This window comes from Acomys minous, assembly GCF_964271855.1.
Source record: "Acomys minous genome assembly, chromosome: 14".
Classification (NCBI taxonomy): Eukaryota; Metazoa; Chordata; class Mammalia; order Rodentia; family Muridae; genus Acomys; species Acomys minous.
The window spans coordinates 57,687,315-57,710,109 of NC_140496.1; the positions used below are offsets into that span (position 1 = coordinate 57,687,315).

The 22,795-nt window shown below is 48.7% G+C and overlaps 1 protein-coding gene across 1 annotated transcript; it reads right to left on the reverse strand.

The window, feature by feature from the left end:
• Positions 1-537: 537 nt before the first annotated feature.
• Positions 538-20,952, reverse strand: TENT5C (terminal nucleotidyltransferase 5C). Its single transcript, XM_084755881.1, has 2 exons — positions 20,693-20,952; positions 538-3,418 (listed from the first exon to the last, which is right to left on the reverse strand). Exon 2 carries the CDS (start codon positions 3,388-3,390, stop codon positions 2,215-2,217), a length of 1,176 nt encoding a protein of 391 aa, XP_084612007.1. The 5' UTR covers positions 3,391-3,418; positions 20,693-20,952; the 3' UTR covers positions 538-2,214.
• Positions 20,953-22,795: the final 1,843 nt, after the last annotated feature.

Genomic DNA, 22,795 nt, shown 5'->3' on the forward strand with positions numbered 1-22,795 from the left:
GTTGCCATATAGTGGTGGCGTACAACTTCTGTCTCTCCCCATCCTCAGAGGACAACTATGGCTAGACTGGAAAACATATATTATATGTATAAAGCTGAAAAAAATTCCAAAAAGCAGCCAGAAAATTCCCAGTGCCTCACTGGTCCCCAAGCCTTCTCTATCAAGGCAACCCTGATTCCTGCTTCTATTAACGAGTGCTTATATTGAGGGAGGCTCAACACACTTCAAAAGCTCTGATTAAACAAATCTAGTTCTGCACAAACATGTCCTCGTTGGACTACAAAGGTAGCATTTTAAGGTCACGGGTGACCGATAGTTTTCAAAGTTGGGTTTGCTTTTCGGTGCCTTTTTTTTAACCCTGAAACAGCTCAGGTCCCCTCTCAGAGCTCAAAGCCAGTGAGTTCAAATCTAAGATCGAGAGGGCAGTAGAAACTAGTTATATACTAAGTGATTTCTGGTGACCTAACTTAAGATGAATGCCAGAAGCCGCAAGTTGGATCAGCGTATAGCGCATTCCAAAGAAACTTGAAACACATCTCTAGAAGAGGTCAGCCGTTTAATTTGCAATGTCTTTTTGCATAAAGATAACTAGGTTGTTTAAAGCAGATACAAAGCAAGCACTTGCTGGGATCTTTGGAGTTTTACAGTCACTGAACAAAGCAACCACTGAGATGATGGGTTTGATGGAATCCTTTTAGAAATCAAGCTTGCTGGCGATACCGAATGTCTTTCCCATGGCTATCCTAAAGCGATGCATTCTTAAAACATCGCACAGAAAGCTTCAAAAGAGGCAGTCTCTCTTTGGAACCCGGCAGGCAAAGCTGCAGTCACATAGATCCCTCCCTATGGGTTGCTTGGTTTAGGCCAGCAATTAACACGGTTTCCCTTCTAATGTGCAGAAAATAAACAGAATGGTTGAATCTACAGAATAAAGGAGATTATTCTTGACTCACTGGCCTCTTCCACAAACACACCAGAGTGACATCAGAGTGCCTTGCTAGCTAGAGCATACAGGCCAGGCTCGACACTAAAACCCGACTGCCCTGCAACTCCCAGAGAGGGAGTCAAAGTCTAAAATGGGTCCACTGGGTCACTCTTTTCTCCTGACATTCCTCAAGTCTCCCACTGTGAAAAATATCTGGGGAGTGCGCAGCTGCTATTTCTGAAGGGACTGGGGGAAGAATGGCCAATGGACTCCAGCAAAAAGCTTTGTCATACTGGGAGTGACGTGCAAAATGGGCTTCCAACTAAAACATAGGGAAAAAAAATCTCATGTTGGTGATGACAGTGACCCTAGACGCAACCCAGTCCTTACTTTCAGGAGGAGCAAGCAAGAGTCAGTCATCAGAGAGCCAACGAGGGAGGGGGAAAAATGTGTCATTCAATAAGAATTCCTTAAAGAAAAAACAAAACACAACAAAACAAAACATTTGTGTTTCCTATCGACAATCGTCACCCCGCCCACCACCACCACAATTCTACTGTAACATTATGTTCCACATTTTATTTTGTTTTCAAGTTACATTTCAAGAAAAGATCATCTTTTTTTTCTCTCTCTCTCTCTCTCCACAATATCTCATAATTCCTTGACAAAGCACAGCATATACCATAAACCACTTCCAACCAGATCTCGAGTCTCCAGCTATTGGCTTTGGTTTATTGATGAATGAAATTCTCAGCTCTGCTGACAGGGACTAGGCAACGCACAACTTAGTCCCGTGAGTGAAAAAAAAAATCCAGTCACAAAGAGCACCCTCATGATTATCAGTTTGGGAGCTGACTAAAATGGACACAGTTGCACAGCTTTCACGGAACTGCTGGGAATCCTGAATGAGGCAGCCTGCAGGCCCGCTGAGAGGAAATCCTTTAACACTTCTCATATGCTGCCCAACACTCCCAATCTCAGAGACTGTGCAGAGGTCCAATCCCCATGTGCTAACGTCCAGGTAGTGACGTGCTAGCGAGCATCTTAGAAGGATGTAGAGAAGTCACGCTTCCTGTTGCATCTTCCGGAATGTCAACTGTAATACGGTCCTTGTAGGGTTAGCTCACGGTCGTCCGTGGACCTATCCCAGTGGGTACAGCAAAGACAAGCACACCCAGAGCTGAGTTCCCCCTTGAAAAGCCAAACACCTACATCTAGGAGGAGGCTCTCCTACCTGAGAGCCCCTGCCCTAAGTGGGTTCCCACTGTGGAAAGCCTCCGGTCCTAAGGTTAGTTACAGGGCAGCCATGTAGGATAAGGCTGGCTGTAGGTAACGGGAGGATGGGCAATGTAATAGTTGTTGAAGTTGCCATCGCTGACGTAAGGAGCTGGCTGGTAGTAACAAGTGACGTTGGTGGCGCTGGGAATGATGTTCTGTTCCGCCAGCACACGCAAGGCCAGGAGGGAGATGAGGTTCAGGGTCTGTCTGCGTTCGTGCCCCATGAGACACACGGTGCTCTCGTTCACTACCCGGCGTAGGATCATGAGGTAGTCATACTTGCTTCTCTCTTCCTCAGCGAAGTGGTTTTGAAGGTAGGTCTCCAGCTTCCTCTGCTGTTCCAGGATGTCCGGGAAGTCGATGAAAAACCTGGAGCACATGTAACGCTCCAGAGTCTTGATCTCCTCCTGGTCCGCAGGCCTGAAGTCCCGCACGAGAAGGTTGCTGTATTTCAGAAGACCCCCGCCTCGGATCTCTTCGGGGTTCTTGGTGGCAATCAGCCTGTTCTGGAGATGCTCAAAGGCCTCCTCAAAATCCCCGTACACGCTCTCCCCAATCACTGTGGGGTGGAAATGCTCAGAGATGGGATTGCCGGAGCAGTCGTAGAAGAAGAGCAAGGAGTCCAGGACGATCTGGAAGGAGTCGACGCTGAACTCGAACTCACGCCGGATGGAGTCAACAAACTTGAGCTCCACGTTCCTCCCGTTCTTGTTGGAGAGGGAGATGAGGCTCCAGCGGTCGGCATCTGTGCAAACCTTGACCAGCTTCTGAACGTAGGCCTCCTTCAGGGTGACCGGGCTGATCCTGAGCTTATTCACGCCCTCCGGCAGGAAGTTCAGGAGAGAGCACAGGACGACATCTCTCACCAGCTGGAATTCTGCCTCCGTGGGAAGAGCCACGTGAAAAATCAGATCCAGATCTTTGCAACCCAAGCCATTGTCTTTGACCAAAACGTGGCCGGCTGCAGAGCCGTTCAGCCGGACGTCCTGCACTTTGATGCCTGCCTCCTCCAGCCGGCTACGGACAGTCTGGACGATGTCCTTCAGGGTTATCTCCAAGGTGGGAAAGTTGCCTCGCCCGTGGACCGGGACGACCTCGGTCAGGACCTCATGCAGCCGGCTAACCTGATCCCAGTTGAGCACGCTGAAGGACTCAGAGTCCTTGGCACTGCTGCCCTCCTCTGCCATCCTGGGGGGATGTTCTGGCCAGGGGGAGCTGAAGAGTGAAAGGGTGGGAGACAGCGTTAGGATTTATGTAGGCATGGAAAGCCAGTGGAGGAGCTAACTCAAAGGCATTGACTTCTCTCTGAGCAACTCCTGGTAAAACAGCAATCATCAGTCCCTGCTGCTCAGCATGGCTGTGAACATATTAAAACACCCAAAAATGTCACCCACAGAGGCACATGCTCCATTCTACAGCAGGGTAGATAACGCATGCTTTGTGTGGGTGCTCCAATTGCTGCTAGTGCACTTGCCCTATGTCGAGGAGGGGCGGGGTGGGCTATCTTGTGTGAAGAACAGCAGACAAACTAACCAAGTCATCTAAACATTGAAGGGCCTCTAATGGTGCAGAGAAATAGAACCCGTGTATTTTAGTAATTTTCTCTGGTTTCTTCCCCACCCCCCCTTTCACCCCAAGACAGGGTTTCTCTGTGTAGCCCTTGTACACAAGGCTGGCTTTGAACTCACAGGGATCTGCCTGCTTCTGCCTTCCTGAGCACAAGGATTAAAGGTATGCACTACCACACCTGGCTTTCTCTGGTTTCTATAGAAGTTACTTCTGCTTTTAGTTCCATAACTACATCTTGAACTGGTGGATACCTAAACCCTAATACCCAGTGCAACACACACACACACACACACACACACATACACACACACATATTCACACACTTTCACAGACACACACTTTCCCATACACACACACTCACATATACACACGTACACTCTCATATACACAACACACTCTCATTTTCTTACACACACAAACACACAATCACACACACACAACCACTCAAACATACATACAAACACACACTCACACACAAACATGCATACACACTCTCATCCACTCATACACACACATGCTTGCACATATACACAAATATACACAGAAATGCATGTACGCACACATACACACTCTCACTCGCTCATACACACACATACACACATGCACATACACGCAAACATACACACAAACACATACACACACACCCTGCTGCTGCATTTGCTCCCCAAAAGACTACATCTCAGCCTAGAAGACAACCACTTCCTTTTCACATATGGCCATAATCTGTCCTACAACAAGTACTGTCATCTGGGAGAGAACGAAGTTGTTTGTAGGAAAATAGAAGGAGTTGGATCAGCTTTGCAGTGAGAAGATCCTTCCTCCAGCGACCAAGGCCTCAGGGCAGGTAAACTTCCAGAGGCCTTCCTCAGAAGAGTTCCTGGAAGCTCCCTAAGGGGGACAAGTTAAAACTGAACACCGGAAGGGAAAGAAAGCACCTTTCATTACCTCACGTGAGAGAACCACAAAGTTTTCCAGATAACTGTATGCACGTAGGATGCTGGAGACTGAAGCCTGGGCCAAGTGCCTACCACTGAGCTATACTTCCAACCTAGTAACCGGGAAGCACATCTCACTTTAAAATAGATGAAGCGATAGATCACTGGAAATCCCAGTACAACCAAGCAGATATTGGTGTCTTAGAAATCTAAAGAGCATGCGGAGTAAATGCCATCTAGAGAGAATCAAAGGCTGACACAAAGAACCTTGATGCAGTTTTCCAGTTTCACCACGAACGGTCTCTCTACCCTGCAAAGCTATACAAAGATGGCACGCACCCAGCCACACAGTCCCGCCGTTCGGAGGTTGCTGCTTTTTAACTAACGCACATGAGCGCACTCTGCTTGGGCTCCAACATGGACCTCCGTCCAGAGATTTGTGGCAGTGCCAGGTGCCACTAGTCACGTGGAGATGAGCGGTTACAGTTCCACATCACAAAGCCTGTTGACAGTACAAGACACCAACCCAAGGAGGTGCGTGGTCGACAAGCGGCAGACACAGACAAAAGAGGGGCCAACAGGAAAACCACAGAAGTGTTCACTTGAGAGAGGCACACAAAACAATGAAGCCATGATGAGCTGCTGCTAGGACAACAGAGGGGAGGAAAGCAGTGAGTGGTTAGAAATGGCAATGCTCTGCCAGCTACAGTAGCACAGGAGCCCGGGGACTGTCAGGTCGCTCAGCTGGAAACGGCCAGCCCAACCCAGGATCAAAGCAGGGCTCTGGTGGGCTCTGGGGTTGAGCGCTGCTTGCTATAGAAGAGCATTCGTCAAGGGAAAGATGAAAGAGTCTTTAAAAGTCTGCAGCTATTTAGATCATCCTGGCGTGGCCCGCCTCAGTGACGGACAGCAAGCACAGCCTGCGATGCACACCTAACATCTATTGTGGCTGGCATTTGCCTTCCAGCCAGATTTGGGACAGCTGGGTTCTCTTTTCTCTGTGCTCACTTGGATACTCCTCGGTGGCTCTTTGTCTCTCTTTTCTTTTCTTTTTCTTTTTCTTTTTCTTTTTTCTTTTTTTTTTAATGATCAGTGTACAGTAGACTTGTGCCTGAACAAGCTAGACCACCTGCAATGTAGAGTAATTTTAGGAAAGGCATTTTCCTACAAAACAGAGAGAGAGAGAGAGAGAGAGAGAGAGAGAGAGAGAGAGAGAGAGAGAGAGAGCGCACGTGCACTAAAGTCAGAACTGTTCTAGAATATGACAGAAGAGCTACCTGGGACCACAGAGAATCCAGAAGCCATTAACTCTTTCCTTTGGGGTAAAAAGTGCATTGTGAATATTTCATGCATCTTTACACTGGCAGCTGACTTAAAGTTAAAACCGGTGTTAGACTAAGTCTCTGTAAGGGCCATGGGGGAGGAGGGGCAGAACTAGCCACAAGTGTTCTGAAAGTGGAAACGGGGTGTTGATCAGCCTGTAAGAGGGGAGAGAGCCATGGAGACAGAAACTACACTAACGGGCAGAACTGTTGGGACAGGATTTTCTAAATGTGCAAACCAAATACATATGAGAACTTACTATAAAGGAGGAAGCGTTTTTCAAAACAGTACAGGACGCCGTGCATGAGGGCGCATGCCTAGGACCTCAGCAGTTAAGAGGCTGAGCTAGGAGCATGAGACTAGCCTGGGCTAAACACACAGACCCTGACCCAAACGAATGAATTTGTAAACAAACCCAAACCATAAATAAAAACAAATGGTGTGAGAAAAAAAAAATCTGGATGAGTCATCAACCTATATATTTTTAAAAGCTGCCTCCATTTCTCCTGCTTAAACTAAGAGCTAGATGGCTGGATCAGGAATGAAAGGCTAAGTCCCCCAGTCCAGTGGTTCTCAGAATCCCTAATGCTGTGACCTTTCACTAGGTTCCTCATGTTGTGACCCCCCCCCCACACACACACCATAAAATTATTTTGTTGCTACTTCATAGCTATTATATTGCTACCGTTATGAGCCATAATTTAAATATCTGGGTTGCCATGCTCTTAGGTGATTACCAGGTACCTCTCCCCACGCCCAAAGGGGTCACCATCCACAGATTGAGAAGCACTATGTAGTTGGTTGGATGAGGACTAAAAAACAAAACAAAACAAAACAAAAACAAAAACAAAAAAACATTTAGGAGTGTCAGGGGTCGAGGGAGACACGACCCAGAATTTCCATACAAATTCACACAGTAGGTAAGCCTTTAAAACCTTCCAGAACCACAGGAAACCAGTCACAAAGGCAGGCTGGTTTAGCTACATGAAAATAAAAATTTTAAAAATGTTTTCATGGAACAAAACATGCAGAAGAAGGCATAGAGTCTGTAGCTTTAAGCAAAGTGTTCATTTCCTTAATAAGTAAGAAATCATAAACACAAGGCCCCAAAAGAGAAAGGGGAGGAATGTAAGAGTTCAGCCTCACTCAGAGGCCAGGCAGCCTAAACCCCCAGTGCCTGAGTTTCACCCAGGATGCTGGCAAAGCTCAGTGCCATGCCTGGGACAGCAAGCACCCCTGCTGCACAGCCCTGGGCTCTCTGAAGAGCTATGTGGATCTCTCAACTTTTAAGCGCCATCACCCGTTTCACTTCTACCCCCTCTGACATGCAGTACAGTTATAAGTAGGCACAGAGATAGTCACTGGGGGACAGCCATACAGCTGGGAGTGTACCTCACATCAGGAGAGGAACCAGTGACGTAACACGTTGATACAGCCACGCACAGAGGCATGCAGCTGTCCAAAGGAACGTAAATGCTCGTGACTCATGAGTGGAAAAGCGGGAAACTGTGCATGCGAAAACTTTATGCCTAAACCTAACTCACTCTATACTGAGCACCATCTTCAGTTTGGGGTGGATGTGGAAAGGAAAACGCACTGTGTATCCTTTGGACCTAGAAATATTCACTGATAAAAATTAAAAATCTCATGGGCCACAGTCTTACAATCTTTCCCTTATGAGAATTCAACTCATCTGCTCCCTGTATCTCACTTCTGCAGTTCCCTTCCCTGCCTCCTTCCCACACCTAGGTACCAAGTAAATCAAATCTCTCTGAAAGCTTCCCCTCCGCCCTTTATGTGCCGAGCTTAGCAGCAGAGGGATGCAGGGAAGAGAGCCATTTCCCTCCAGAAGGCCTTTCGGCAAGTTTCTACCTAACATGCTTTAAGAATAAGGCAATATCCACTGTCTACATTAAGAGAAAAACTCAAAATGGCAGGCCTGCTCCTCTCGCCCCAACTGCTCAATCAATGTTCAGCATCAAAACACATTTGCCACCGTTTCCCAGGGCATCCCCGGCTCACTTCAGACTGACCAGAAGGAAGCATGCCTTGCAAGGCCGTCCCACCTCTGCGACGCCCTCCTGCTGGTTATTGGCTACAGTTGCCAGAACATCTTTCTTTTTTAAAAAGCAGTAAGTACACTTTTAGAAACCCAAGATTCTAATGTTGGCATCTTATATACCACCTTCTTTGGATACAAATATGAAGAGTAGAGTAAACTTCCGGGGGAGTGGGGGAGGGGATCAGAGTCCATAACAGTGCATATCACATTCTTAGTATGGTCTTAGTGTCCCGATTTTTACCATAATTTTGGCATGACAAAGCTGAGCTGACCCACATTCATTTATACATTTAGGCACAGTACCTATGAAATCCCTAGCTCATTAGAAAAGTGTAAATTAAGATATTTGGCAGGAGGGGGTGTTGTTGGAAAGTTGGCTTTGTATGTCAGTGTGTCAACCTCTCTCAAAGAGGACCTGATCTGGACACTAGCGCCCATGCTGGGTGGCTCACAACCATCTGCGAGCCAAGTTTCAGGGGGTCTAAGCCCCTCTTCTGGGTTCCCAGGGTGCTTCTATACTCACACGCACCGACCCCCACATAGACACACACACACACACACACACATATATACACATAATAAAAAATGAATACATTTCTAAACACATAGAAAGACACTTCTAACCATTGTTGAAATGCAAATGATTTCAAATATCAAAAGTATATCCCTGTGTTACCTCAACATTCGTGTTACAAGAATAAATTCAATTTACAGCTCTTGGGACGCTTACATAGCACACCAGCCCTTAGTTCAATAGTTTCAGCTTTAATCAACACCTTTATGAAACCTCTGTATGAAAGGATCACATGAAACAAACATGCTCTGCCCATGAAAGACCCTGGTTAAAGGCAAATTCTAGTTAGCTGAATTAACACAATAATGGTCAGGAAACAAATTAACTCGGAATTCCAGGAAATTCAAAGCAATGTTTGAGGAGTCTATCTACTGTGGCTTTACACGGAGGAAGTCAGCAAAGGTGGGCACTGAGCTGGTCATTGGTTTGAAGATCCAGGCACATCTAGGAGCCAGAATGGTCACATACCTAAGTTCACAATATGTGCATTTAAATAATTTTTATGATTTTTATGTATATGGCTGTTTTGCCTGCATGTATGTGTATATACTAGCATGTACACAATACCAAAGAAGGCCAGGAAAGAGCTCAAATCCCCTGAAACTGGAGCCAGAGATGGTTGTGAACTTCCATGTGGGTGCTGGAACTCAAACCCAGATCCTCTGTAAGAATAGCCATCTCTCCATACCCACAGAAGTTCATCTTTTTGACAGAACGATCACTGGTGAACAATTATTTTAGGGACCCCTGGATCCCTGAGCTGCATCAGAAGGGAAGGAAACACAAATGAAGGGAAAACAGGTTTGCAGAGGTGGCAGCAGACATGGAGGAGATACCCTATGCCAAAGCATTAGACCAAGCTCCCTGAGGTCAAGGTAAGATGCTCTGCCTGCTGCGGTGTGCCTCGCTGCCCAGGGCAGAGCTGTGCAAGAGGAATGCACAGCAATGGGGAAAAGAAAAGCATTCGGATTCCTGCCACATAGCCTACTGAGGTTTCTGAATAGGCAGTTTATGCCATAAAAGTGGCCCAGCCTGTGAGGCATGGATGGACTCAGGTGGGCATGCAGGGGAGGCAGGTGTCCGCGATGAGGATAAGGGTGCTAAGGACACTGAGGGCACTTGCATTGAGTCCTTTTTGGTAACTGATTATTAGGCAAGGAAAGTGGCCCCAAGAGTTTCTGTGTGTGGAGAGATGGGTGGGTCTGTGAAGTCAAGGAGGGTTTTCCCAAGCTCCTATATTTAACATCAAAGCCAGAGAGCTGGCAGGCGGTGGTGGCTCACACCTTTATATCCAGCACTTAGGAGGCAGAGGCAGGTAGATCTCTGTGAGTTCGAGGCCAACCTGGTTTACAAAGAGCTGCAGAACAGCCAAGGCCACACAGAGAAACCCTGTTGCAGCAAACAAAGTTGTAGAACTGGTTGTCTGTAAGGCATCAGGCAAGCAGGCTGAAACTGCAGCACTCTTATTGGAGCCCATGATCCATCCCAGAGGGGACCTGACCACACCCTCTTCCTACTCTCGGAGGTTTAAGAATAAAAAGAAGCGCCTTCGTTTATCATCCACGTTCTTTTGGTGGCAAAATTCCCTTTCACTGTTCCTGAATGCTACCTTAAAAAAAAAAAAAAGTACATCTTCCTAATAAAGCCTTTCAAACTGGGCTAAGAGTTATCCATGGGCAAGATTTAAGCCTGGACACAGACCTGAGGCTTCTAAATGAAATGTGTGCAAGGAACAAAGACACAAAGACACACACACACACACACACACACACACACACACACACACCCAGGAGGAGGGGTCCCTCCTGTATAGCTTCCACAAAATCTCTCCTCCCCTGTGCAGGAAGGAAGAGACTACTCTGTTGCATACAAAGCCCTGGACCCCTTTGAGAGCAGAAGTAAAAGGGATTGAGAATTGTTTTCACTACACCCCATGCTGCTTCTCACCTCAGTGAGCCAAGCCAGGGAAAAACCACAGGGCAGGCTTACTTCCTAGTCATTATGATGTGCAGGGTAACCATGTGTGGAAGCAAAGGAAGTAACACACAGAAGAAGCCACTGCAACCAACTCCCATTTAATCCTTGCAAGCCAAACATCCCCCATCCCCAAGTTAAAAAGCTCATTTTTTAAAAACCTAGGAGGGCTGGAGAGATGGCTCAGCTGTTAAAGGCTAGGCTCACAACCATAAAAAGCATAGGAGCTCATCGCTGGAGCTCAGATCCTAATTCTTGGAACTGTTGACTCCTCCCTCAGGTCCAAAGGGCCCTGCAGGGCTGAAGGTTGGGGGACACCAGGAAACACAGGTGAAAAGCCTACAAGTGCACTAGATAATCACTTCTTACTTTTACTCAGACAAGCGTTTCTAAAACAAAAATGTACTGGTCCCAACCAAACAAACAAAACAAGAAACAACAAAACAAAAACCCTCAAGCTGCCTTTTGCAGACTCTGACCTTGGCTCCACCCCCTCCCATGGCCCCTGACCTTGGCTCCTCCCCCTCCCACAGCATCCGGCTGAGTGGGTCACTCTTTGTTGCCTGCTTTTGTGCAGGCTTCAGACCCAAAAGACTGCAGTGTGGCTTAGAGGTACCTTCCAGAGAGAGACCCTGAGAATTGCTTAAGGGCTACTACATCTGGGCAGTCCCACTTCTCAAAGGGTCTACACACCTGGTGTTTCAAAACAAACATCTTCTGTTTTCCCCACATCCTTTTGCCACCCGGTAAAGTCAACCCATCCCGCAGAAGTACCATCCAGGTCCTGATAAAGACAAGTCCTCTCTGCCGGTGGTGCACGCCTTTAATCCCAGCACTCTGGAGGCAGAGGCAGGTGAATTGCTGTGAGTTTGAGGCCAGCCTGGTCTACAAAGTGAGTCCAGGACAGCCAAGGGTACAGAGACCGTGTCTCGAAAAACCAAGAAAAAAAAAAAAAGAAAGAAAGAAAGAAAGAAAGAAAGAAAGAAAGAAAGACAGACAGACAAGTCCTGTGCCACCACAGCTGTGGCCAGAGGACAAGAAATGCACCTAGGATGTTCAGTCAGGCACTTTTGCTACATCTTAGGCAGGTAGCAAGATGGTGATGTCAGGGTTCTATCTACATCTGGCCATCTAGTTTTTGGAAAAAAACAGTATAAGGGCGGGCAAGATGGCTCAGCAGGTAATGGCACCTGCTACCAAGCCTGATGAGTAAAGACCTGCATGGTGGGAAACAGAGAACAGAATCCCACAAGTTACCCTCTGACCGCCACATGTGTCCTGTACACTAAATTAATATCTAAGAGTCTGTGAAACCCCTAAAATGGAGATGCCATCTCCCCTCACTTCCGGGGAGGACACCGTGGAACCAACAGGACATGTACATTGTAAACTGTCCGAGGACACACCGCTGGTGTGTGGCAGGAGTGAGACTGAGGCGGGTTTTTATCCCTCGAAGGTGGGTGGCTGTGGTGTGTTACAGGGTGGGAGAAAACTTTAAGAGGAACTAGCTGTTCCGGTAGCCTTGGGAAGGAGGTGGCACTGAGTAGAAGGGACAGGAATGAAAGCGTGAAGATGTTTCAATCAGATGGTGGCAGAGAATTCTTGCCACTGGAGTGAGGCAAGACCAGATGGCAGGTGCTAAAGGCCGGGCAGACATGTGTATCTAACAGCCTTCAGGACAGAAACTGCTACCCCTCAGTCAGAAGACTTTGGGATAAAGCCAGCCTCACTGGAGCAATGAGTATTGAGATGCTAATAGTTAATGCTTGAGAAAAGGTGGCCTAAGATTCCAACCTGGAAGGTGCTCCAAGATACTGGCGAGTTGGGCAGGAGATGATGCTAGAAATATCAAGTTCAGAAGAACAGAGAAGCCGGAAGAGGAAGGAGGCAGCCAATAGGATGGTCTGAAAAGCACTGAGGGGATACAGTAATGGCAGACCAGATCTGTCAGAATAAACAAGTGACCAGTTGCACGTACTTTGGTGACTGAGAGATCAGGAGTGTTGTTCCAAGATAAAGCAACAGAACCGAAGAGACCTTCTCTTTAGTAAAAAGGGCAAACACACCAGGAGCTGCTGAGTAAAGCCAGGTATATTTATAGAGAATTGCCAGCCCCCTCCCCCACACGAAGGGCTAGCCTGGGACATAACTGAAAACAGAAGCAATCTAGGACAGACCACAAGGATCCAACCCCAGATGAGACACCTGTCACTTCCCACACATCTATACTGTTTGAATTAAGATTCTTTCACCTGAAGGAAAAGAATGTGTATGTGGGTGTGTGTGTGTGCACACACACTTAAGAAACTAAAGATTTGTGTCTACTAAGTTGAATGCTCTGCTGCCTAGATACAGCCCAAGCTGCAGCCAAACACTTTGAATGACCACTGACACCTTAAACCAGCAGCTGAGAACAAAACCAGGGCTGAGGTGGACTTGGCCTTCTGAAGAGATGGCCTCCCTCCCTTCCTCCCTCCCTCCTTGCATTCCTGAAACCATAAAGGCCAGAAGTTATCTAGGCCCTAAGGAGGCATTGGAGAAGCGCTTAGTCAGTTGGCTTTGAGCCTCTCACCACAACCAGGACCCCCCCCCCCAAAACAGAGAGGAGTCACATTCTGGAGATGACTCCACAGCCCCCACACACAGTTAGAAACTACAGCCAGCAGAGACACCCATATCTCTGGGTATGTCTGAGAAAGCCTTTCTAGAGGAGTTTAACTGAGGTGGGAAAACACCCACCCTTAGGGCCAGCAGCATCTCCCCATAAGTTGGGTCTGGGACTGAATAAAGAGAAGAAAGCATGCTGAGAACCAGTGCCCCCCCACCCCCACCCCCTCTGCCTTCTGACTGGAACAAAATACAGCCAGCTGCCTCTCCAGCTACTGTGCCCTCCCTGGCATGATGGCTTTACCTTAATGCTGTGAGCTAAAATAAGCCCTTAGCCAGGTATGTTTCACACCCACAGGTACTAATACAGTCCTGTTTACAATTAACCCACCCAAATGCCCACAATCCACTGTACCTCAGCTCACAATGGCTGCCCTTGGCCAAAAAGTGTGCCCAGAGAGAACCTTTCTAAGTCAGTGAGGCACCTGCCTTCACAGATGTCCTTGCCTCACTTTCAGCTCCACCACAATCAGCCGGAGGCCTCAATCTGTTTTCTCAGGGTTATCAGGGACCATTTCACACTGATGTTTACCAAAGGCAAAAGTTTGGTCAGATTCCCACGCCAGAGCCCTGAGGCACAGAAAAAGAGGAGGCTGCCTTGCCATGCCCCAAGTTTCTAGAGTCTGGGGGGGGGGGGCGGTCTTCAGGGTCTCACCCCCCTACTGATGTCAACACCCAGCAGTTATCAGTAACTGGCCCAGTCCAGACACCGCCTGAACATGAGTCCAAACAGAAAGCGACTTTCCACCTTTCAAAATAGGATGCCTAAGCAAGTGTGGGTGGGGAGATAATGCTGGAAGGAGTCATGCTGGGGCTGTGGAGGCACAGGACAGAATCAAAACACCGGGGCAGGAATCCTATAGGCACAGCTGGGAGATGCTCCGAAGTCACCACAAACGTTACTATTAACTATGTCTGAACGCAGGCATCATCAGCTGGCAGCTAGGCAGCTGCCTAGGCCCTGAGGTTTTCCCCCCACAAAGTGTCAGCATGAAGCCCTAACTACCCACATTAAAATAAAACTAGTAAACTAATAATTGTTGCTATATCGTACATCTCAAAGTCAGAGACATTACTGGCCTGAACTCACACACAGGGCTCCCCCCAAGCAGAGCCAGCCCTTTTTGTTTTAGAGGTTTACTGGATTGAGAGAAACTAGGCCCCTTAGCAGGAGATCATTTGAGGAGGACCAAGTCACAATCCTCAGGTTCATTTCAAAGGCTCTATTACCATCCAACTCTCTGGCCCAGAGCTTTGAAAATTCCTCAGCTGTCCAAAAGAAAAACTTCAGTCAGTTAAAAATGGATGCCTGTCCTGACTAGGCACTAGCAGCAGCCTTGGGTCTTATCAGGAAAGGGACCAGTAACACTTAGCTCTCAGATGCCGCACTTATCAGGGGAAGACACGTACACACACCCCAAGCAAGCAGGCCTCAGTTTCAGTGCTGACAGGAACTATACATGGTGTCCACTCAGGTTAGGGGTATTAATGTGGCAAGTGGCAGATGTCTAAGCATAGGAACAGATAGAGAGAAAGAGGCTGAACTTAAATACATGGAGTGCACGTGTGTGGGTGTGTGTGGGGGTGGGGGTGCATTACATGGAGAAATACAACCACAGCACAATACTTAAATCAGCAGCAACTTCCTAAGAAGCGGGGTCCCAGCAGTGTGGAGCCGCATGAGCTCTGACTGCAGCACACCAGCCTGACTGCCCACGGACTGTCAGCAGAGCTCTTCTAAACATTTTTGCCTTGGTAGCTCACTTCTCTTGCATGTTTGATCAAATTTTTAATCATTGGTAAGTTTTCATTAACAATGAGTTGTTAGCAAATTCTAACTGTTAATAAAAATTCAGCCCTGGTCCCCTGCCGGTGTCAGATTTCACCTGCACTTCTAGCTGGTCTCTAAGGGGAAAAAAAAACCTACTAAGACAAGAGGAAGAAAGGGGGAATCAGACACCCCGGTTTTTGGGGCATCGAGTCTGCCTTGCAGGATGAGTGCTCATCAGTAAGTCAGTATATGATCCAACTGCCTCTCATTTGTTCAGGGACCCAAGGGCCTGGTGTGTGGTAAGCACTCTTAGCATTCTGTGACCAGAAGGCAGGAGACAGCACTCCCTGGCCACACAGAGCTTGCAGCCTTCACTCTCTCACCAGTGACTTCGGGTGGTTCGCAACTGCTTCTCACACATACAGAATCAGGACTTGAGAGTAAAACATTTTTGCACATGGTCCGGATCTGCACTACCAGGTACAGTAGCCACAAACCGTGTAGTTCAACACCTGAAAGGCAGAAGGTCCAGACAGAAGTGTGTAGTGCATACAAAATACACCACAGACTTTAGGGACTTGATATACAGGGAAGATATAAACTATCTCCTTTCTGTGTTTTTGCACTAATTACTTGACATACTGAAGTAATAAACAAATAGATCTATTACCTTAAATAAAGCTTACCAGGCTTTTGTTCCCATGTGTCCCTAGGACAGCAACGATTCTGTCTGCTTTATGGATGACAGCCTGAAGTAGTCTGCCAGGATCAGTGGCCAGGTGTGCCCCACCCCCCACCACCAATGAAAGGCAGCCTACAAGGCAAGGAGGTAAGCATAAAGTCTCCAACAGTCTGGAGTGAGACACAGCAGAAAGAAGTAGTGCTGCCTCCTAGATGAGCAATCACCCTTGGGTGCTGTTGACCCTGCTCTTTCCTCTCTGTCTCTATATTTTACATATAGCCCTATAGCCCCAGGCAGCTACAGAGTCCTGATGCTGTCTCTAACCATGACAAGCAGGGCCAGAGATCACCACAGTGCGTGGAGTGGGGGGGGCAGGCAGCCACACCAGGCAGAAGAGCATACCTGGCCTGATCGTGTCAGGCCCAATGTGGAAGCCAAGCGAGGCATGAGGGGGGACTTCATGATGCCTGAATAAATTTCTTTACTCAATTTTTTTTTATAGTGGCCAGATGTGGAGACAGTGTGGGACTTCTAAAACAGCAGCAGCAGCAGTAGCAACAACAACCTTCAGTTGAAAACTGTGCAAAAGAAGACTATACCATCCAGGAGCAGAGAGAGGTGGGATGAGGCAGCCCTCTCAGATGAGGTGAGTCAGAGCCTGCACAGAAGTCCCGAAGACATATTTTTTAAAAGTCCAGTGGGGTGTAGATTGTGTTCAATTTTTTTCCCTCCAAATATCTAAGTTTATATTTTACAAGGCAAAGCGGGGCAGTTTATGGAAGATCTGGCATGGGACAGCAAGGAAAGCATCAGGAATAACAATCTAAGAGAAACGCAGAGTCCTCAGGAGTAGGCAGGTCCTGGGAGTTTACTCCAGTGCTCCAGGCACGCAGGACCAGGCACTGGCCAGAGACAGGGAGGCGTGCTGATGTGCTCATCTGGCTCCTGTCTACCGTCCCCTAAACCAGGTCAGCGATGACAGAGGGGAAAAAAAAAATCAAAAAGAAAGAGTCAGCAGGGCCAGCCAGCAGCTGAGTGAACACAGAGAAAGGCTGAGTGAGCGAGCTGGGGCTGGGAGGACTGGGTGGGTGGAGGCGCGCAGGGGGCGGGGCTAGAGGCTGGCTACGGAGTTTCAGCTGTTGGTCAATCTGCACTCATGGGTCTTCAGCTCCAAAGCCATTCTGCAGAGGCTTCACTGAAAAGAAGATCAAGAAGCCATGTAGCCTTTTAAACGAGGCGCTCTGAAAGCTCCATCTGGTACCCTGACCCTGCCGGACATCTACTTCAAACACGCTTCCTTCCCTGCCAGGACCAGCAAGGCCAGCAGCCCCCAGCAGAATGAGCATTCACATGATGGGGAGCCTGTCTGCATGCAAGGCCACGCATGCTCTCTCTAGGCAAGGGTGGGGCCTCTACAGGGACCACAAATCCCACTTTTCTGGGGGTCCACATGCAAGGAGAGGCTGAGACGACTAAGAGAAAAAAATAAGTACCTCAAACACATCTTAGGGCCAAGCCCAGCTTCTCTGACATCCAAAGCTCTTCCACGGGGTCTTTCAGATACCATTCCCTTGGCCTCCCCAACACCTGGCACCAGATACCACCTAGGAAACACTTTCTGACTCAACCGCCGTTATCCAAGAGAAAAGCGCACCGCGGTTCAGTAACCCACAGTGGAAACTGCTCTGAAGCCACGAAGCATCCTCACACACAAGAGCTCCTTCATGTCAGTAATTACTTCCTTGTATTAAGATTTTTATTTCCCTGTTGTTCCAAAAAGTTCTGCAAACACTTCAAGAACAAGCTACAAGGGCCCAGCTGCACAGAATATTAATTTGAAACAGTTCCTAAGATTCCCTTACACAGTTGAATTATGTAAAGATGCTTTCCATAGCCAGCCAAATTCTAAATAAAAGCTTCCTTTCGATGAATGCATCTAGTCAAAACGTTAAAGAGTAGGAGAGACCTTAGGTCCAAGAAGTTAAGAGGTCAGCTTTACTGTTGTCTCAGGCAGCTTTAACCTTGTGAGTACTTCTTCTTTTTTTTTTTTTTTAATTAATTTATTCTTGTTACATCTCAATGGTTATCCCATCCCTTGTATCCTCCCATTCCTCCCTCCCTCCCAGTTTCCCCTTACTCCCCTCCCCTATGGCTGTGACTGAGGGGGCCTCCTCCCCCTGTATATGGTGAGCACTTCTTTAAATATGGAGGCATTGGTCCCATCATACTACAACTTCACCAGTTACAGCCAAAACACTGAGATGGTGGAGGGCATCGTCCCAGAGTTAGGGCATCGTCCCAGAGTGCCCCGGTTCCTCAATAATGAGGAACAAAACAAAACAAAACACAGAGCAGGCTCAGTTCAAGGAACACCACAGATTCTGCCTCACTCCCTATTAACCTCCAAACATGGGGTGGGGGGAAGGGAGAGAGGGAGGGAGGGAGAGAGGGAGGGAGGGAGGGAGGGAGGAGAGAGAGGAGAGAGAAAGACAGAGAGAGAGAGAGAGAGAGAGAGAGAGAAGAAAGAAAGATGAGAGAGAGAGAGAGAGAGAGAGAGAGAGGAGAGAGAGAGAGAGAGAGAGAGGGAGTGTTCAGGGACAGGAAGATAAGAAAGCCCCAAACATCAGCTTAACTCTTAACAACACATCTCAGGCCGGCTCTACAGCTTTTCTTAGTAACACAGGCAAAGTCATCTCATGGGCTGCCCTTCCTCCATGGCTAACCCTAGGAGAGCAGAACAAAGAAGAAAGTTGAAGCTAAGATGTTACTTAGTGGATGAAGCTGGAAAGGGTGGGTGTATGGAACGGAGGATGGAAGGGAGGACGGGGGAGGGAGAGAAGATACATTCAATGCAGCTTTCCAATTTTGTAACAGCTGAGGCTTGCTAATAGCACAACAGGGCACACGCAACATACCACTTTCGTATTGCCTTTCTGGCTGAGCAGTTCCTGGAATATCTGTTGGGCAATGTATGGCACATATAATCTACCTGGCCTTGAACACTGGGGGATGCAGGCTAAGTGCCTGCCTGCCTGCCTGCCTGGGAGCCCATTGGGGTTGGGGATGGGAGAGACTGGAAGTCAGGCTGAAAAAGCTGAAGAGTGAGCCCTTGGCTCTCCACTCACACTCACTCAGACCCACAGGCCAAGAGCCAAGTCCTTCCCTTCTGAGTTCACAAACTTAATCTCTAGATACAAGGTAGGTATTATGGGAGGAAGTCAGACTAAAGAGTGTGACTGTTTGTTCTCGGTGCACAGACTAAAGTTACTCATAAAAATAGGGACCTTTCTTTTGGTACCAGTCTAGAGATCACTGAGCAACACCCCTCCCCTACACAATGATTTAATGACAGCAAGGGACATCCTGTGCAGATACCAGGGCAATTATTCCAAACATAGAAGTCTTCCTTCTAAAAAGCTCCTAACATGTGTGTGCTCCAAAAACCAAGGTGTCTCTTCAGAGACAAGGTTTCAGCTGTCCGATCTGAGATACTAATCCATCTCCCCAAACAAGACTGGCAAAGGACAGAACCACTGCTGGTCCAGCAGCAGCAGCAGCAGCAGCAAGAAAAAAAGACATCCATCTTCCTTCAGCTTCTGGGTAAAATGTGGAAAAACAATCACAGCTCTGGTGACTCCAGCACGGTAGAATTCTTGGTAAGCTCTCCTACCTCCCTCTTGGCTTCCTGGCTAGCTTTCTGGCTCAGCCACTGCCTTGCCAAGCAAATTACACTGGAAGTTGTTGTAGCTAGCAATGGCCACCCTCACTCATCCTCCTTTCCAGGGTAGCTGGGGCATCTGGGGACCTAATTTAAAAGGATCTGACCATCTTAGCTTTACTTCCAGAAAACCAAACTCTTCCCAGTGCAAATGATTACACCTATAGCTGCTCTTTATGAATCAGTAAGTCTACTAAGTCTTTCCTTGTAAGCACTTTAACCTCAAATGAGGGGGAAAGGGTTTAAGACTGGGAGTCGGTCAGGTCTCTGAAGAGTTTCTCTCCATTTAAAGGGAAAGAGGTCAGAAAAAGGGCCTGGAGCCACCTAGGTCTGATAATCTGCTTCGGTGGAAGTTCTGCGTTCTGGAAAAACCAAGTAGGCATTTCTTCACCAGCCCTCCATGACTTTGAGGTCGCCAGCCTGCCCACCGACTGTCTGAACTTAGGTGTAAGGGCTACCAGCTGGCATTGCCGGTTCCGCAACTCCTTCTTACGTTCCTCCCACACTCTTTACTGACCGCGCTAAAGGGGTCCCCCGACTGCGACGCTCCTGGCAGGCGCGCCTCTAAGCCACCTAGAGCACCGCTATCAGAGTCAACTGACTGCATGGCTTTCAGCCCACGCGGTAAGCAACTTTCGATCCCTAAAGGGGAGGAACCAGGTTTCCCAGTTGCCGTATTCTCGAGAAGTTACCGAGAGACGCACAGCTTCGATCATTTGGCCCGCGAGCGGCGTTCACAGTCCCAAAAGAGATGAGGATCTCGGCCGCCATCCTGGGCACCGAGCCCAGGAAGCTGCCCTCCCCTCTCCTGCCAGGCTCTAAGACCGCTGCGTCTTCATCTGCTCGCCAAAACCGCGGGGTTCAAAATCGCCCCGGTTCCGACCTCGGTGTGCGCGCCACAGGGGCGCAGCTCAAAGCTGGAGGACCTGCCAGCCCAAAGTAGAGCCACCCACACCCCTGCCGCCCGGCCAGCAGGAACTAGCCCAAGTTTCCCAAACCACAGTCTCCTAAAAGTTTGCGCTCCTTCACGGAGGAAGGCCTGTGCCCGGGACGCGGGAGCAGGGTGGATCCTGACACCTGCCAGCGCCTCCTCCTCCATCCCCGGGGCATCCCACCAGGCTCAGCCAGGACTGCCCCTAGAGCAGGAGTGCGCAACTCCTCCCGGGACAGCAGCAGCAGCCACACACCTGCGGCGGAGGGGAGCATGGACTTACCTGGGCTCTGGAAAAGGAGGTGACAGGGGCAGTTAATTGGCGAGAGCAGCCCCCAGCAGGAGCGGCGCTGTGACTACGGCCCCCAGACAGCTGCGGCGAGTGAGCGGTCCCGCCGCCGCCCCCTCCGATCTTAACCGGCCTGACCACTCCCCCGTGGCTCCCCGCCCCTGCCCCCGCCCAGCGGCCGGCCTCCCGGGGGAGCCAGGGCGGGGCGTGCCGGCCGCTGCCCCGCGGGAGCCCAGCGCCCAGCGCTGACGGCGGGGGCCGGGTGCACGTCGCCCTCTGATTGGCTCCCTGAGTCAATGGTTGCCCAGAGACGAGTAAACCTCCGCCGGAGCAAAGGGGTGGGGTGGCCAGGAGGCAGCAATGCGCAGGCGCAATAGAGAGAAGTTGTGTATCCGCTAGCAGACTAATTTAGAAGTTGAAGGGACACTTACCCACTGTCCCCTCCGCTCCCGTTTGCTTTTCCTTGACCTGACTGTTCTCCCCCTTCCTCCCTGCTTGCTTCCTGGTAGGTGCGTTTTATTCCTGAGTTTTGAGCGCTCTTCGCCCCAGTGCTCTCTGGTTCCGGGAGCCCGGAGTGGGAAGCCCACGCCTGCCTTTGAGAAGTCGGAAATCTCGTAGGTGGGTCCTGAAGGAACCTTTCTGATTTCTCAAGCAAATTGGCTGGAGGTGAGATCGCGGTCCTGGGCAAAAGGAAGCAGCTGATTCTCTGGCCGCGGGACCACCTGTGTGCAGTTAGCCAACTTGGGAAGCCATCACCAAAAGCTGAAAGCACGGCAGCTCAGCCCTTAGACTAGCACGGGGCTTTGTGGCTTGTTATCTCTTGGAGGCGGGGACCCCTAGACGCTGCCCTAAATTCCCCTGCACTTAGCTGATGGCTCTGCTTCAGAATTATGGCTAATGAATAGGAATCTCTTTCACCACCTAACGATCCGGAAGGCCGTGCAAGGAGCTGTTCTGGTTTGGCTTTTGGACTTTTGAGAGTGTCTCCTGAAGCCCATAAAGGCTCTAAGTAGCCTTGGCTGGGCTTTAACTGATAGATCCTCCTGTGTGCATCCACCTTCCATCTGTACGGGTTACAGGCGTGGCTACCACGCCAAGCTTCACTGACTGACTTAACACTAGCCTCCATAAGCCTCTATTTCCCATCTGCAGGGTGGGAGTAAGGATGGATAACTGTGAGATCAGTATTAGGGAAATAGCTATTAATCACGTACTGCTTTATATAAAGTGCATGCCAAGTGTAAATCAGAGAGCAGTCGTTAATAAACACTTGTTGAGTCCCCTTTGACCCTCTACGGGATTCTGGGGCGGAGGGGGCGGGGAAGGGGGGCGGCAAGATGGCTTCCTGAATCAGTAGTCTCCCCTCCTTCTAGTATGAATGCCCTGCAGTGTCTGCTAGGCTATGAGGAGTTCTCACTACATGCTTTCTCTGGTGGAGGAGGGGAATTCCCAGCAACTGTAACAGTATAAGACATCAGTGTGAGACTCGCATGTTCTTGAGCACAAATTCAGGCTACTCTGATCGGTTTTGTCGTTGATAATGTAAGCACTGTCCGGTGTCACAGTGTCTGATATTGTGTGCAAAATGATGGGTGTATGCACCAACAGAGCTGTCACCCAGAATAGTCCCAGCTTAGCGGTGGCCCCTGCCACTCAGTATCTTACAGGGTCAATCTTCATAGGTCAGTTGTACCAGCCTTTGGACTTGACACGGAGAAGCAGGGGGTAAGAATTCCTTTTGTCGATGAGATTTCTCTGTGTTGTATGTAACTGTGGCACACTCATTAAATAACCAGTAATCCACATTCTTAATTTACTGTTTGGTAGGCATTTCAATTGCTTCAGGTTGTTAACCGATCGGTCCACAGTGAAGTTGCTGGAAACATTCTCTTGTGTGCCTTCTATGTGTAGATGCAAATTCATGCATGTCATACACAAGCTGGGGACTGGACACTGTTCATGGAGTATGCGCATGTCACATTTAAATATATTCCCAGTGATCGGAGATATAAAAATGAGGGCCAGAGGGGGGAGGGAGAGAAACACATTTAAACCATAGAACAAACAAAAGTCAATACATTTTTAGAGCAGATAATT